Genomic DNA, 13911 nt, shown 5'->3' with positions numbered 1-13911 from the left:
CTGGCTGTCAGTGCACAGAGAGCAGCTTGGCTCCCTGCCCAAAGAGGGAGAACATTGCATGCCTTCACCTCCCTTTTGCTTTGCCTCTTGTCTCCAGTGTGAAGGAGGTATTTTTAGCATTTCATATAAAGAAAGAGGGGACTCTGACTCTAGACTGTTGTAGTAGCATGGCCAACTCCTTTCCCTACCCATCATTACCTGATGGAAGTCTGGGCTTCTGCTTTTCTTGCCTACTAACCTTCATCACTCCCTGTTTCCCTGTCCTCCACAAATGCATCCATACTTGTCACCTGTGCCTCCTGCCCTCCCCAGTTAAGGGAGTGAAGTTTCTTTGGCAGGAAACCTGAAAGGCTACAAAGAGATAAACCAGCAGCTTTTATTATTGATCAAGTCTTAGAGAAGCTGGCTGCTTTCCTTGTGGGTCAGCAGCTGTTCCCTTTGCCCAGGTCTTTCTGAAGGAGAAGGCTAGGCAGCTTCTGGAGAGACGGTGGAACCAGAGGCACAGTTGGGCTGTTGTCACTCTGCAAAGGAAATTCCGATGTCTCCTTCATCGCAGACGCCTCCGTGTCCTCCAGGAGAAAGTCACAATCATTCAGGCTCACTTCCGAGGTTACCAGGCAAGGTACAGCCCTTTGTCCTTGGGGACAGGAAGGTGGGGATGTCCTTGGCCAGGCCCCTCCTCATGTTGGCTCCTGACCTGCTCTGTGGTGGGGTATCCTGTTTCTGGAATGGTGGAGGAAGGACTTCCCAGCCTGGTTCCCAACACTGAGCAGAGATTTCAGGGGAAATACAGCTGCTGTCAAAGCTGTTATGGTAACTGACCTGTGCTAAGGCTGATATTGTGATAGCTGGAGTACAGGATGTAGAGAAAACATCTAAGAGAGGACCAGTCTTAACACAGTAAGACCAAATCCAGACTGGCTGACTGCACTAATGTTTTGTCTGGCCCATACCCTCAAATTGAGTCCACAGTATGCCTAAATTTTGTCGATATTTCCCTCACTAGCAATTCTTCTATTTTCACACCCCTCTAGGAAGCGTTACAGGAGGTTGAAGAAGACTTTGGTGCAATTTAATACCATGATTTTAATCTCCAGACATTTGATTCAAAGGAGGAAACACTGCCAGGTAACAACACTCTTCTCAGGACCAGGTGTACTTGCAGGAGCTATTTCTGCTCTAAGTAGAGAGAGCTGGTGACTGGATGAGGCCAGGGGAGGGATGACTTTAGAAAGTTTCTTGGAAATGATCCAGTGAGGTGTCCTTCATTCTCTGGCTGACATAAATGTAATCAAAAGAAGGAATCCCAGAGACTGGAGCCTTCTCTCCCTGCATAAAGTTCAGAACCGGCAGCTGATTCATATATCTGTGTATGTGAGCTTCTCTCTTGGTTGCCCCACATAAGACATGAGCTTATTCCATCTGTGGCCTCCAGACCTGCTGTTCCACTCAAGCTATAGGGAGACATTAATCTTGTTCTTTTAATTGTCCAGTTCAGTTTCTGGTGTTTTCTCAGATGATGACTGAAATGCAAGATTATTTCAGTCCACAGTGATCCTTCCCTGACCCCTTACAGCTGCCTCAGGCTGTGGAAGTACTTGGCCTTTTGCTAATCAGCTGGGCCCATATTTGGGGTGAGAACAGGGTGGCAGTGGTTTGAGAAAATGGAAAGTTGTGTGCAGGAGAGCGCCATGGTTCTGTCAAAAGGGTTGAATGTATTTTGCACTGTTAAACAGAAACTTGAAAACAGAAAATCAGACCACTCATCGTTAGAGTAGCAACTAACAATCCCATAGCTGTCAGCTTCATGAGGGAGGGACCAGTACAGCTGCTGGCATGACTGGCATGGGCATGGCATGACATGACAGGGCAGAGGGTTAAGGTCAGTGGTGTTGTTGGAAGACTGCAGAGGTTCCTTCTGCCGTGATGTATGCAGAGCAGTTTGTGTTTCTGTTCCTTTTCCTGACTCTTCCTACTTGGACAGGATCCAGCTTTTCTCTCTCCCAGGTAACCACAACAGCACAGCTCTTTTGAATCTGTTTCTATTCATCCAGTGTTTGCTCAATGAGGTCTCTGTACATGCAGTAGCAACAATAAAGGTCTCAAAGTTCACCTGCTGCAAAGTTCCTCCTTTGCCCCCACCCCACAGCCCTGCCCTTTGGACTTCAGCATGCCTACTGTCTTTCTCAGCCCAACCCTCATAACCTCCCATCTAGTCACACCATCCTGCAATATAGACAAGCAGGAGAGAGAGGGAGAGACAGAGACCCTCCTTTTCCATCTCAGGGGAGAGATAGAGACCTTCCTTTTCCATCTTGGAGTCAGGTGAGTGGGGAGATTGGGAGACGATAGAATGGGTGGGAAATGGCAGAGCAGCAAGGGAGTTTGGCTTTTGGTATTCCTCACACCCCCTCTAAAAGGGTCCCTTTCCATGGACATGTTTGTCTGTCCATATTTGTATACTTTGACACTGGAGGAGGCAGGTGAATGTTTCTGACAAGCTTCTGTGTGCTTTTGTCCTGAGATACATCAAATGCTAGGCAAGGGAGGAAAGGTGTGGCAGGGATGCTGGGCAGGTGGTGAAGGCTCTTGCTGTTGACATGTGTAGTGCAGGCCAGGTGGTGTTTCAGCAAAGTGAAGGGCTTTGCCTGGGCACCCCCTTCTCCATACACTGCGTTGAGTCCTGAGAAGGCTCTGCAGCTGTTCTGTCATTTTACCTGCTGGAGCAGGACAACAGCTCCTGCCCATCTGCAGAGTCTATCCCCAGAAGTGACCTCATACACATCTTTTCCCACCCCCTATCCCCCTTTCATCTCCTAACAGCAAGAGTTAGAGGAAAGGAAGCGAAGGAGGAGGTCCCTGGCTATTGGTGACACAGACAGCAGTTCCAACCAAGGAATGGTAAGTTGTCAAACAGTCTGGGAGAGCCTGAGATAAAAGAAGCCAGGCTCTCAGGATGTTCTCCCTCTCCTGTTCCTCTTCAGCCCAGATTTGCTGGGAAACAGCAAACATCTGGAGAGTGTACAAAGCCAACATGTATGCAGCAAACCTAGAAGCAAGAATGCAGTTTAGCCTGGTATAAAGAACCTTCTAACATCTAACTATCTCAATAGTGCTGTGTTTCCCAATCTCTGGGCATAGTCAGGCATCACAAAGTGGTCCTGGGGCAGAGTACTGTATTTGTTCACAGCACTGGACCTGTTCTTTGGAGTGGTGGGGGGGAAAGACTATTTTTGATAACAACATTCTATTGTGAAGGGTGGGAATGAGACAGTTCTGCACAAATATATTTATGGAAGATGTTCTAGAGGAAGGGAAGTATTAAAGGCTTCATAACAAGTTTAACCTGTATCAACTACTATAAGTAACACTGCTAACTAAATGTCATTATTTATACATTTGTGTATATGTGTGTGGCAAGGAAATCTGAATTGACATAATCTATAATTTCACACAGATTTGTCAGTAGCAATGGGAATACTTAGCACTGGGTGCTCTTGCAATATCACCTATTTCCTCAGCTGTGGATCCAGGACTGTGGAATTTCACGGTCCATTTCCTGCATACCCCACTGAAAAGCTAGATTAAAGTCAAGTATCTTCTTATGACCAAAAGCAAACTGATCAAAAAAGCTGTGAATCTATCTTTAAGCATTGCTGAGAGTTTGGGGAGAGACATGTCAGAATAGTATGTTGGCGAGTAGAGGCTTTACAATGCAGAACCTAAAAACCCCCCAAAAACAAACCCCAAAAGCTCAGGCTTTGTACCTTTGGCTTGGTTTCATAGTGTCTTAATCAGAGTAGTCCTGTATGAAATGCCCTTAACTGATGTTATATGCAAACACTGGTGTTGCATTGGGCCATTTGCTCCCTACCTTGCATAAATGCATGCATGATGCAAGGTGCAAAACAGTGAAAAATCAAGGCTCATTGGCCAGGTTTTCATCTGAATTACCCAGGTACAGATACGAGCTTCCATAGGAACCTCCAAAACAGTGGCATGTGTCAAAGATCACAATCGAGTCTCTCTTTATTTATGCTGTAGCAGTCTTGGATACTGAAGAATAAAAATAAAAATAGCAGAAAAAGGAGCAGGAGGAAATGGCCCTTACCCTTCAACTGCAATCTCTTCTGTGCAATATGTCAAATTTGTTAGTAATGAGAGATGAGTCAAAGTCACCTCTCCTGTCACTTCCCCTTGTGGCAGTTGATTTTTTTTTTTTGTTAGAAATTACTTACTTTTGCCTCCTTTGCTGACCTGTGTCATATACTTGTGTTAATATGATACTTCCCTATTTGTAATGTTTCTGAATGTTGCATAGGCAGAAATTACTGGGTTTGCTCAGATGCTCAGCCCTTGTTCTGGCCAGCTTTTCAGAGGCAGCTTTACCCAGTCTCAACAAACAGCTCCGGGTTTATATGTTGTTTCACTGCTAGTACCCCAGTGACTGCCTTGCTCACTTTCTCCACAGGATGTGGGACTGCTGGAGATCCCTGCAGACCTTGCTGCCCTCCTGCAGTTAGCTGAAGGTGAGGAACCCTTCCTTCTTCCCTCTCTTTCCTGTACTGTTTTACTTTACTGTTTATTTCCTTGTTTTCTAGCAGTTTTAATATGTGCTTGTTCTACCTACTGTCTATCACCTGGGTTATATTTGATTTATGATTATTGCAGTGTAAATATGATAAAGGCAAATGGTGTCATGTGTATTGTTTCCTAACACGACAGGGCGGAAGAGGACTTGGGCCAGTGGGCAGAACACCAGATTCAAATTCACTATCTTTGTTACCTTTTCAGCTCTTCTTTTAAACTGTGCTGATAGAACTGATGAGAGTGATGGTGCAAAACCTTTTAGTCAAAGCTATGTGACAGCAAACTTTAATGAACCCAAGTCTTTTGCAGAGCTGGATATCTGGAGTGTGAGCCATTTTTTGTCTACTCAAAAACTCTTTAAGGAAATTGAAGGTGAAGAAGTCAAAACTACAATTTTGGCACTTTCAAATGAATGTTTTGGGGTTTTCATTAAAAATTACTTGTTTAAAAGTAATTATTTTTAAATAGAATTAGGTAGAAATAATATAAAAACTTCAGGATGTAACAATTAAGGGAAATATTTTGCTTGGGATGGAAAGTTTTTTGGTTTTTTTTTTCAAATCACCAAAGTACCAATAACTGAAACAATTTCCCAAGTTGTTGACCTGACCTTGAGCTTGAATTTATTTTCAGTTTTGTTTCCTCTGTAACTCTTTTTACAATGTATATATTTAAGTTGAAATAAGTTGAGGCAGGATTTGCCCCTTTATGTTGGTTTAGCATCTAACAGAATGACAGCTGTATCCTGGGCCTTCTGTATAGTACAGAAAAGGATACAATCAGGCAGAACAGTCTTGTGAATTAGAGCAGACTGTGCTGGATTCCCAAATACTTCCTACTTCATGGCATACCCCTCTAGGGACTATCAGTTAGTCTCATGAGCAGTGTTACTTAGAGAAGCTCAGGAGACAAACTGCTGAAAACAAAAGCTGACGGAATGTAAACAGTGAGGAGAAGAGCATCAGGGGACACATTGGTTTGGAGATACAGGAATGTGCAGAACCTTGCTGCATTGAGAAATCTCTTCATTTAGGAAGATGTTTGCTTCTCTATTATCCATGATAAATTCCTCATCCAGTGCCTCATCTTGAAGACCTCTCATTTACTTGTTGGCTGAACACGTGTCAGCAGTATCTCTGCATAGGCTCAGTGTTTCCTACCTTGTAAACTCTGCATAACAGAATTGAAACTCCAGGTGCTGACTGCCTCCTGGGTGTTACCCAGCGATAAGAGTCTGAAAGATCACAAGTGTAAAAGCTCCCTCCTGAAGTGAGGCCTTGTGGTCTCAGGGAAGTGAGGATGCACCTCTTTGGGGGTTTAGGGCAGCAGGGGCAGACTGAGTGTCCCTGGAGCCAGGGGGCTGGTACAGGTGCTCAGGCAAGGTTAGATGCATATTAGCCATGTGTTGCACTCTAAGTGGGATGTGTTCTGCCTGCCTTTCCGACCCTACAACACAAGACCTCTTTCTCTTGCAGGTCAATACGGAGGACAGGCCAACCAGATAACTGAGGCATTGCCTCCAGAAGTCAAGGTCAAAGATGACCTTTCCCTCCCACCTATGATCAACAGCTATCCTTTCTCCTCCTTCATTAAGTCACACTTCCAGGTGGGAACTCTTTGTATCTCTTTATTGCTTCCCCACTGGGGAGACACACTAGTTCCAGTAACAGCAGGAACAAACTCTGTTTCTGTCCTTTTGTTTCTTTGTAGAAGACAGATTTCCCACCCCCTGGTCAGCCTCTGCAGCACCCCTTAACCCATCTGGAAGCTGAATACCAGGAGAGTGCGCTTGAGATCAACAAACTGGTAAGAGATATTTTTATTGACCAGAGACTTATTAAAGAACAGGTGGGCAGAAGACAGTGTTCTGATGCCTTTATACAACAAGATGCTGGCGGTGACTGTTCTTACAGTACACGATGTGTTAGGAGAGCAGAATAAATTGCTCCTTCTGGGCAATGGAGCAGTCTGGCAGAGATCATGTGCAGTCCCTTAGGGTTGCTGTGTTCTTGGTGAGGCATAGGCCAGCCATAGACCAATGGGATCAAAGTGTATTGCCTGGTGATGTAGCCTCCAAATTTGGCAGGACATATAGGAATTAGCCTGCTAGGCCTTAGTTTCCCAATACTCCAGATTCAGTAGCAATGACAGTATAAGGGAGATCTGTCTTCTCAAGCAGTTACTCTTATCTGTCAGTTATTATGTGGTTTATAGTAAATATGTTGATTGTATGTCAGGCATACAGTTGCGTCAGTATACAACAGGGGACAGTGAACTGTTGTATAAAGGCTGGAAAAAGGCAGGGACTTTGTCATCAAGAAAACTACACCTGGAACCACACCCTAATTCTGTAGTGTTTGTGTGAGGGGGATGGTGTTATTTCATCTCTGTGGATGTGAAACGTACATGTCTTCTTAAAAATGGTAATGTTGACTCTCTGAAAACAGAATGAAACTTCAGAGAATTTCTAAGTAAATCTGGTAATTCTTTTGAGAATTACATGTAATTAAAATAAGCCTGTTAGGAAAGGTAACACCAAAAATCAGTTGTTTTATCCTAATGATTCCAACTATGGAAGAGCACAAGATTCAATATAATCTTGTGAATAGGATTGTGCTTAAGCAGACTAATGTTATTTTTCCTGAAGATCAACGATAATATTTCTCTGTTGCTAATCAGAAAACAGACCAAATTATTTCTTTGGCAAAGGCCAAAGATTTGCTACATAGAGATTTGCTACAAAGAATTCCATGAGAACTAAACAACCACTATCTCCTGTTTTTCTTGGTGAATCTCTGACACGCTTAGTCCATTAACCATTTTAAGAAGTGTTGTTCTCTGAGGAAAAAAATAGGCCATCACTCATAAATGCTCTTTCCAAAGCTGTCCATAGCACATTTTTGAAAAATTTCAATCTTATGATATATTGAAGTGTAGGGGCTGAAAGAAATTTTTCTGTACCAAAGGGTGAGAAATACAAACTACAAAAGCATCCAAGATATTGATATGCATAGCCAAGAAGCTGAATCATTGCTAAGTGAGTTGGTTGAGACACCACATCTCATACTACTTGGTATAATATTAACTACACCGAAGTCTTTTCAACATTCAGTTGTTAGACAGTGTAACCTCATGTCTGGCACTCTGAGCTTTTCACAAAGATCAGCTAAGCATTAATTTCTTCAACATATTTTTATAGCTACACAGCCTGTGGGCTCAGACACAGTAACAAATAGCCTATGGTAACTTGCTTGTGTATCTGAGCTCTGCCCAAAGAAGGGGAAATATTTTGCCCAAGAACAAATTCTGAGTCAGAGGCATAACTAAGAAGAGACTGAAGTCGTCCTGACTTTTAGTCAGGATTCAATCCCTATGAACGCAGCCTTCCCAATTCCCCAGAATTTAGGTGGTGCACAAAACCTGAGAATAGATCCCGATCTGAGTGTTGGCTACTCTTCTTAGGCTCACACACCCCCTGGTGTCTACAATCCAGGTTGTCGTCTTACAACACAGTTTGGAACAGAGGGTTACATCTAGAGCTCTCTTTGTTTTTTTTTTTCCCCTCTGGATGCTTCTAGATTTTGCGCTTCATTGGTGACAAGAATCTCTATGGCTGGCAGGAGGTACTTCTGGGCAACTACATTGCTGGGAGAGGTTTGAATAATGTGGCTCTGCGCAATGAAATCTTCAGTCAGGTGGTTGCCCAGACATGGAAAAACCCAGACATGGAGCACAGCCAGCGAGCTTGGGTCCTGATGGCAACTTTGCTGAGCTGCTTTGCCCCTTCACCAGCACTGGAGAAGCCATTGCTGAAGTAAGGAGGAGAAAAGACCTAGCTACACCTTCATTAAGGTTAAGAGAGATGAGCAGTGTGCTAAATGCAGTTGCCTTTTCCTAGATTTGTGTCAGATCATGGCATGGAGGGCTACAATGCTGTTTGCCAGCGCAAGATCTTGACAGCAGCACAGTACACAGAGGTAGACTCTACATTGTCTCGGGCCTATCCTCCCACTCAACTGGAGTGGACTGCAAACCAGAGGAGAGGGAAGATGGTGCTGGATGTTCATACCTTTAATGGTAACTCGTGCTTCTGCCCTTCTGCTATCTTCTAGTCTTCTAGTTTGTAAGATTTTCCAGCTGGGCTCTGTGTCCTGCAGAATTTAGGTATTTCTTTGGGTTCTCTTGGGGAGGCTGTGTGTACTGACTTTCTTTTCTGTGCTAGAGGAGAAGTTCTCAGCTGAGGTGGAGTCCTGGATGACTGGGGAGCAGTATGCAGGCTGGCTCCTGAGTGCAAGGTACTGCCAGAGGATGGGAGATCTGGGGGTGTGAAAGAGGCTGTCACTAGTTTTAGGGTTCAGACTGGGGCTTCAGGCTAGAATTTATATGGCCAGATGTGGAGTAGCCACTCCTTCCCCACCCCAGCTTGTGTTCTCTCCTTTGCCCTTCCATCTGTGTGTATAAACTGCGGGCCTTTTCAGGAACAGAAGAACCACTGGTGTGATCTGTCAGAGCAGATTCAAAGAAAAGATGAAAAAAAAAAAAGAACAAATCTTGAGCCATTCTAGGGTTTTTTTCCTGACCCTGGGCACCTAATTTTTGATTCACACCCTGAATCTTAAGGACTTAAGCCAGGATAGACAAGGCAAGAAGAAACCAAATGCACTGGTTTTCTGTCTTTCTTTCTTTCCCTTTTCTCTGCCTATCTGGACACCTTTTCTTTCCTTCCTTTCCCTGTTACCAGGGGCTGTGATAAGAAGTCTCGAGGGTGGTCTATCTCCATGTTTACTGGCAACACATGGCAGGACCTGCTGGGCTGTGACTTTGTGCTGGACCTCATTGGAGAGATGGAGGAGGCCAGCAACTTCAGCAGCCCCTCTCAGTCAGCTGAGTACCCCATCAGTCCTGAAAGGGACAGAAGCTTCCTCCAATACTCTGACCTGGATTCGTAAGTCACCTAATACTCCTGCTCCACCCCTCATGGCCCTGTCACCCAGTGGCTTGTCTTTCTCTCAGCACTCTGTGCTGTCCTCATCTCATTTTCCTCTTCAAAAGGATTCCTCCTGCTCCAGGCATCCGGGCCCCTACCTTCCCACCACCTAGCCTGCCTCCAGAATTCAACGATCTCCATCCAGGTAAGCCCTTGCCCAGGACTGTGGATGGCACTGGGAAGGGCCACATGGGCCCCAGGCAGTGAATCAAAGCAGAGGGGGAGACAGGTGATTCTCCTTGATGTAGGGCAAAGAAGGGCTCCACTCCAAAACATGACTGTCTATTGCTCCTTACCTGACTTGCCTTGTCACCAGACTTCTTTCTGCTTTTAGATTCAAGATTCAGAGATGACCTGAGGACACCTGTAGGCTTGGATCACTATGTAGATGATCTCTTCAGCACTGTGCTGCATCAAGGCTCTAGAGTATCAGTAAGTCCCTTTATGTTCCTTCTTACTTTCTGTAGCTGTCCTCTCCCTGTGACTCTCTCAAGCATGCCTCTGCCTACTCACTCTGCCTCTGCCTAGCTCAGATATGCCTTTGGATGGCTCTTCCTCTGTGGAGTCTATCTGAGCTCACATAACTGTTGTCTCTTGATGCAGGATATGGAGAACAGGGAGTTTCTGAATGGACACATGAAAGGAGGTGGGAAGATTGGACCCACACAGAGAGGAATCTTTCCTTCTACAGGTCTGTAAGGGGATGGGGACAGCTGGGAACACCTGTGGGGCTACATAAGCTTCAGTGAGTGCAAGTCAGGGAGTCCATTAAATGCTAATTATTGCATGGGCTCAGCTGATTCATAAAGAGCATTGGTCTTTAGTGTAGGTCATCAGAAGTTGCACTCCTCACTCCTGGGTGCTGGGAGACAGATTCTTTGGGGAAGCTTGTTCTGCTTTTAATTTCTCTCTTGGGTTGGTCTTGGGGTCAAGGTACCAGGTAGCTTGCTTCTGACCCAGGCCAACTCTTCCCTAGGCCACTGCTCATAAGTCCTGTATTCAGCTTCTATTCACCTTGTCCTTTCACAAAATAATTGCTGCCTTTCTCAAGGAAGGGTTTTAATCTTTCTTATTGCTTCCTTACAGACTTTCCCATCATGTCTAGCTATTCCTTGGGTTAGTAAGTCTGAACCCTATAGAGGCTCTGGTTTGTGTGTTTGGTTTCTTTACTTTTCCTCATTTCTGTGGAGCTAAGACTCAGGCATTTTCAGTAGAATGGAGTCAAACACCAATATATTAGTGACGCTGAGAAATTTGCCTGTGTAGGAACATACCCAGTGGTGTCAAAAAGGTGAGGAATGTCCTGTTCAGATCATAACTGAGACTGGGACTATTTTTGGCTATTGTAGAGATTCTGGGGCATGACAAATCCTATCACTCATGCGGCTACTTAGATCAGTGAGGAATGTGAAGATATCTCCATGGCATCCCTGAGCTGTTCTCACTGGCGAGGACATCATGATTCAGTAGACCTGTGCTGTGTGCTGGCTCACTCCTAGCTGAGACTGATCTCCATGCCCTTACTCTATTGGCTTTACCTTCAGTGCGATTTCTGTTTTCTGGCCTCATGTGGGACTTGACTGCTGAGAGCAGAGGAATTCCTTTCTCCCCACAGTTCCTTCACATGATACACAATGCCACCCAGGCCAGGGCTCATTGTTCATTCACCCTTGCTACCAGCTGCAGAGACAGATATGGACGTGGTAGTCCCAGAGATTTTTTCCCATCCCTCAAGAGAAACCCTTCTCTGTAATCATACACAGACAAGAGTTATTTATATGTTTAGTCATGAAGAAAGGTGGTGTCCTAAGCTAGTCTGCAGAAGCAGGTTCTTCATATTGCTATCATAGTGTGGCAGGCCACATATTTCTCTTTGGTTTCCTTTTTCCACCTGAGTTTTGCTGTGTCCTGCTGTGTGTGACAAGATAAACCAATCACATGTCCCTGTGGTTGGTGCATGTGGAGAGAGCCAGAGGTACCCAGCCTATGCGATGTGCTCTGCGGGACCGATCAGGGCTTTTTCATCTGTGATTCCCCCAAAGCACTGTGTGTATGGTCTTCTAGGCTTCTCTGGAATGACTCAAGCCCCAGTTTACCAGCCCATGCCTTCAGTGATGGGAATGCCAGCAGGCATGCCTATGATGCCAGCAGCTGGTGGGATTGCCTCCATGCCAGGTAGTAATACAGTGTTCTAGTAACTCCACAGGGGAAGAGGATGGGAGGGTGGGTGTTGTCGTAGAGCCTCTGCATTTGAGTCTCAGTGAACACTCAGCTCTGGGCTGATGCTCAGGCACTGTGGGGAATGATTACCTGTGGGTTTTGCACACATGTGTGTCTTCCACAGCCATGGTTATGCCCCAGTCTGTGGTTCCAGCTGTAGATCCCAATCAGTTAGCAGCACAACAGCAAGCCTTTATCAACCAGCAAGCCATGCTCATGGTGAGTGGAAGGGACTGGCTGGGAGGGTCCCAGGAACTGGGGAAGAAAAATGCACTGGTGTATGTGCTGTGAAGAGGTTAGCTATGCTCCCCTCTTGCCTTAGACCTGCTCTGTAACACTCTGTGCTTTTGTGCTGGGTGTTAGCTATATAAAGTTGGCATTATTTAAGACTGCAAAACTGGAAACTCCCTTTTTACTCCTTTTGTGTGCATGAGGACACTGAGGCACCATAGGGGAGTGAAGTAGCAGGGAACAAGAGCAGGACCTGAGAAGCCTCAGCTGTAATTTTCATGTGTTTTTAAGCTGGGATTTGCTACAGGAGCAGGTTGGCCATGTTCTGCTTTCTGTACAAAGCCTTGTGAGTGCATGGAGGCCCCAGGCTACCTCACTGGTAGCTGAGTCTTTGGGATGTTGTCGGGAGCTCTGCATACTTGGCTAGGTGAGAGCTGACTCCCTGAGCATGCCTTGTCTATAACACTGGGAAACTTGTAGTGGACTGTATAGTTGTTCTGTGATTACCAGTGAAAGAAGGGGACAGCCTGACTGGTGGCTGGTGGTTTCGTGTAGTCTAGAGCTCACAGACATTCCAATTCCTTCCTGCAGGCCCAGCAGATGACCCTTCAAGCCATGAGCATTTCTCAGCAACAGCAGCAGCGGCAACAGTCTCTTGCAAACACAAGGCCAAGAGTCTCAAGTCCACCACGAGCCCGAGCCTCTGCTCCAGTGTCAACCCCAGTCCCAGCCACTTCCCCAAAACCCAAGCAGCATCCCAGCAGCCAGAATGCTGTACCACCAAAGGCTCCAGAACCTCCAGCTAAGGCAGAAGAACCGGTATGAGAAACACACAGCAGTGGCAGATTTGGTTTGAATTTAATGATTTGTGTTTGCTCTGCTTCCCTCGCAGTGTGGCAGTGGTTTGGCAGAGAGCTGTGCCTACCTATGATACTGAGGCCTTTCAAACTCTGCTTGATGAGTCTTTAAGACACAGGATCAAACCTTGTTGGCATTAGCTCTGTGGAGGTTTGGCTACAGAGTTGGCTCATCTAAATTTTTCCATTGGAAAATTCATCACTCTGAGTTCTTTATCTTCCAGCAAGCTGTCTTAGGCCTGTAACATACTCCTCCTTCTCTGGACTTGGTTGATGATTCCTTGGGTCAGAGACTGATCTCTTGGGACACTCCCAGATGAGAAGTTCTAAATCAGAACTTGGCGAGGGAAGATCACCTCTGAACTTAAGGGCCCTATGGAGGTATCTGCTGGCTAGTGCTAACTATGTTGTGAACTGCTTGCAGGTTTATGACTACAAAGAAGACCAGTTCTCCGACAGTGATGATGATGACTATCCTCGGGAAACTTTCCAGCAGAAGAGAGAATATTTTCAGAAGATGGGTGAGTATCTACCACTTTGAGAATTTCACTCATCATAAAACTTTGTTCTGCAGCCTCCCTGTCATAACAAGGTGTTCTTGTCTCCCTGTCTGGAACCCAGCTGATCCCAGCAGAAGCTGCTGGTGCTGTGTGTAGGAGTAATTTTGGGTGTCTGCTCAGCTGGCTACAATTCAGATTGTGAGATGTTGTATTGCCAGTTTTCTAGAAATCTTTGGGCTTGTGACTCCCACACCTTCCTTTGCCTCTATAAAGCACAGGCTTCTGCTGACTGATACAAGGGTGGGAACTATGCCATTAGTAGTAGGTTTTGGCTGTGGGATTAACTAGCTCAGGTTCCCTTTTCTACACAGGAGAGCAACATATCCGAGTGAAGAAAGTCAGGCCTCCTTCCAAAACCTGGACCCCTCCAGCAAATCCCCAGCCAAAGCAGGAGGAGAAGGAAGAGGAGCAGGAGAAGATGAAAGAAGAGAAGCCTAGCCCTAAAACAGAGGCAGGTAAGATGCTG

The 13911-nt window shown here is 45.6% G+C and overlaps 1 protein-coding gene across 1 annotated transcript in view; it reads left to right on the top strand.

Annotated features, from left to right (window-relative positions):
- Positions 1–517: 517 nt before the first annotated feature.
- MYO15B (myosin XVB) overlaps positions 518–13911 on the top strand; it is a 28121-nt gene continuing 14727 nt past the window's right edge. Inside the window, exons 1-18 of the mRNA XM_074921866.1 lie at positions 518–622; positions 1035–1128; positions 2824–2901; positions 4472–4529; positions 6066–6196; positions 6301–6396; positions 8169–8404; positions 8489–8667; positions 8813–8885; positions 9332–9535; positions 9643–9722; positions 9912–10009; positions 10181–10268; positions 11642–11752; positions 11922–12016; positions 12620–12847; positions 13310–13406; positions 13757–13900. Coding sequence (XP_074777967.1) covers positions 1081–1128; positions 2824–2901; positions 4472–4529; positions 6066–6196; positions 6301–6396; positions 8169–8404; positions 8489–8667; positions 8813–8885; positions 9332–9535; positions 9643–9722; positions 9912–10009; positions 10181–10268; positions 11642–11752; positions 11922–12016; positions 12620–12847; positions 13310–13406; positions 13757–13900 — 2044 coding nt within the window. The 5' untranslated portion in view covers positions 518–622; positions 1035–1080. The remainder of the gene's footprint in view (positions 623–1034; positions 1129–2823; positions 2902–4471; positions 4530–6065; positions 6197–6300; positions 6397–8168; positions 8405–8488; positions 8668–8812; positions 8886–9331; positions 9536–9642; positions 9723–9911; positions 10010–10180; positions 10269–11641; positions 11753–11921; positions 12017–12619; positions 12848–13309; positions 13407–13756; positions 13901–13911) is intronic.

Source organism: Athene noctua, chromosome 18, assembly GCF_965140245.1.
Source record: "Athene noctua chromosome 18, bAthNoc1.hap1.1, whole genome shotgun sequence".
In the NCBI taxonomy this organism is placed as follows: Eukaryota; Metazoa; Chordata; class Aves; order Strigiformes; family Strigidae; genus Athene; species Athene noctua.
Note: the sequence above shows the minus strand (reverse complement) of the source record. Positions and strands in the feature narration are given on the sequence as shown.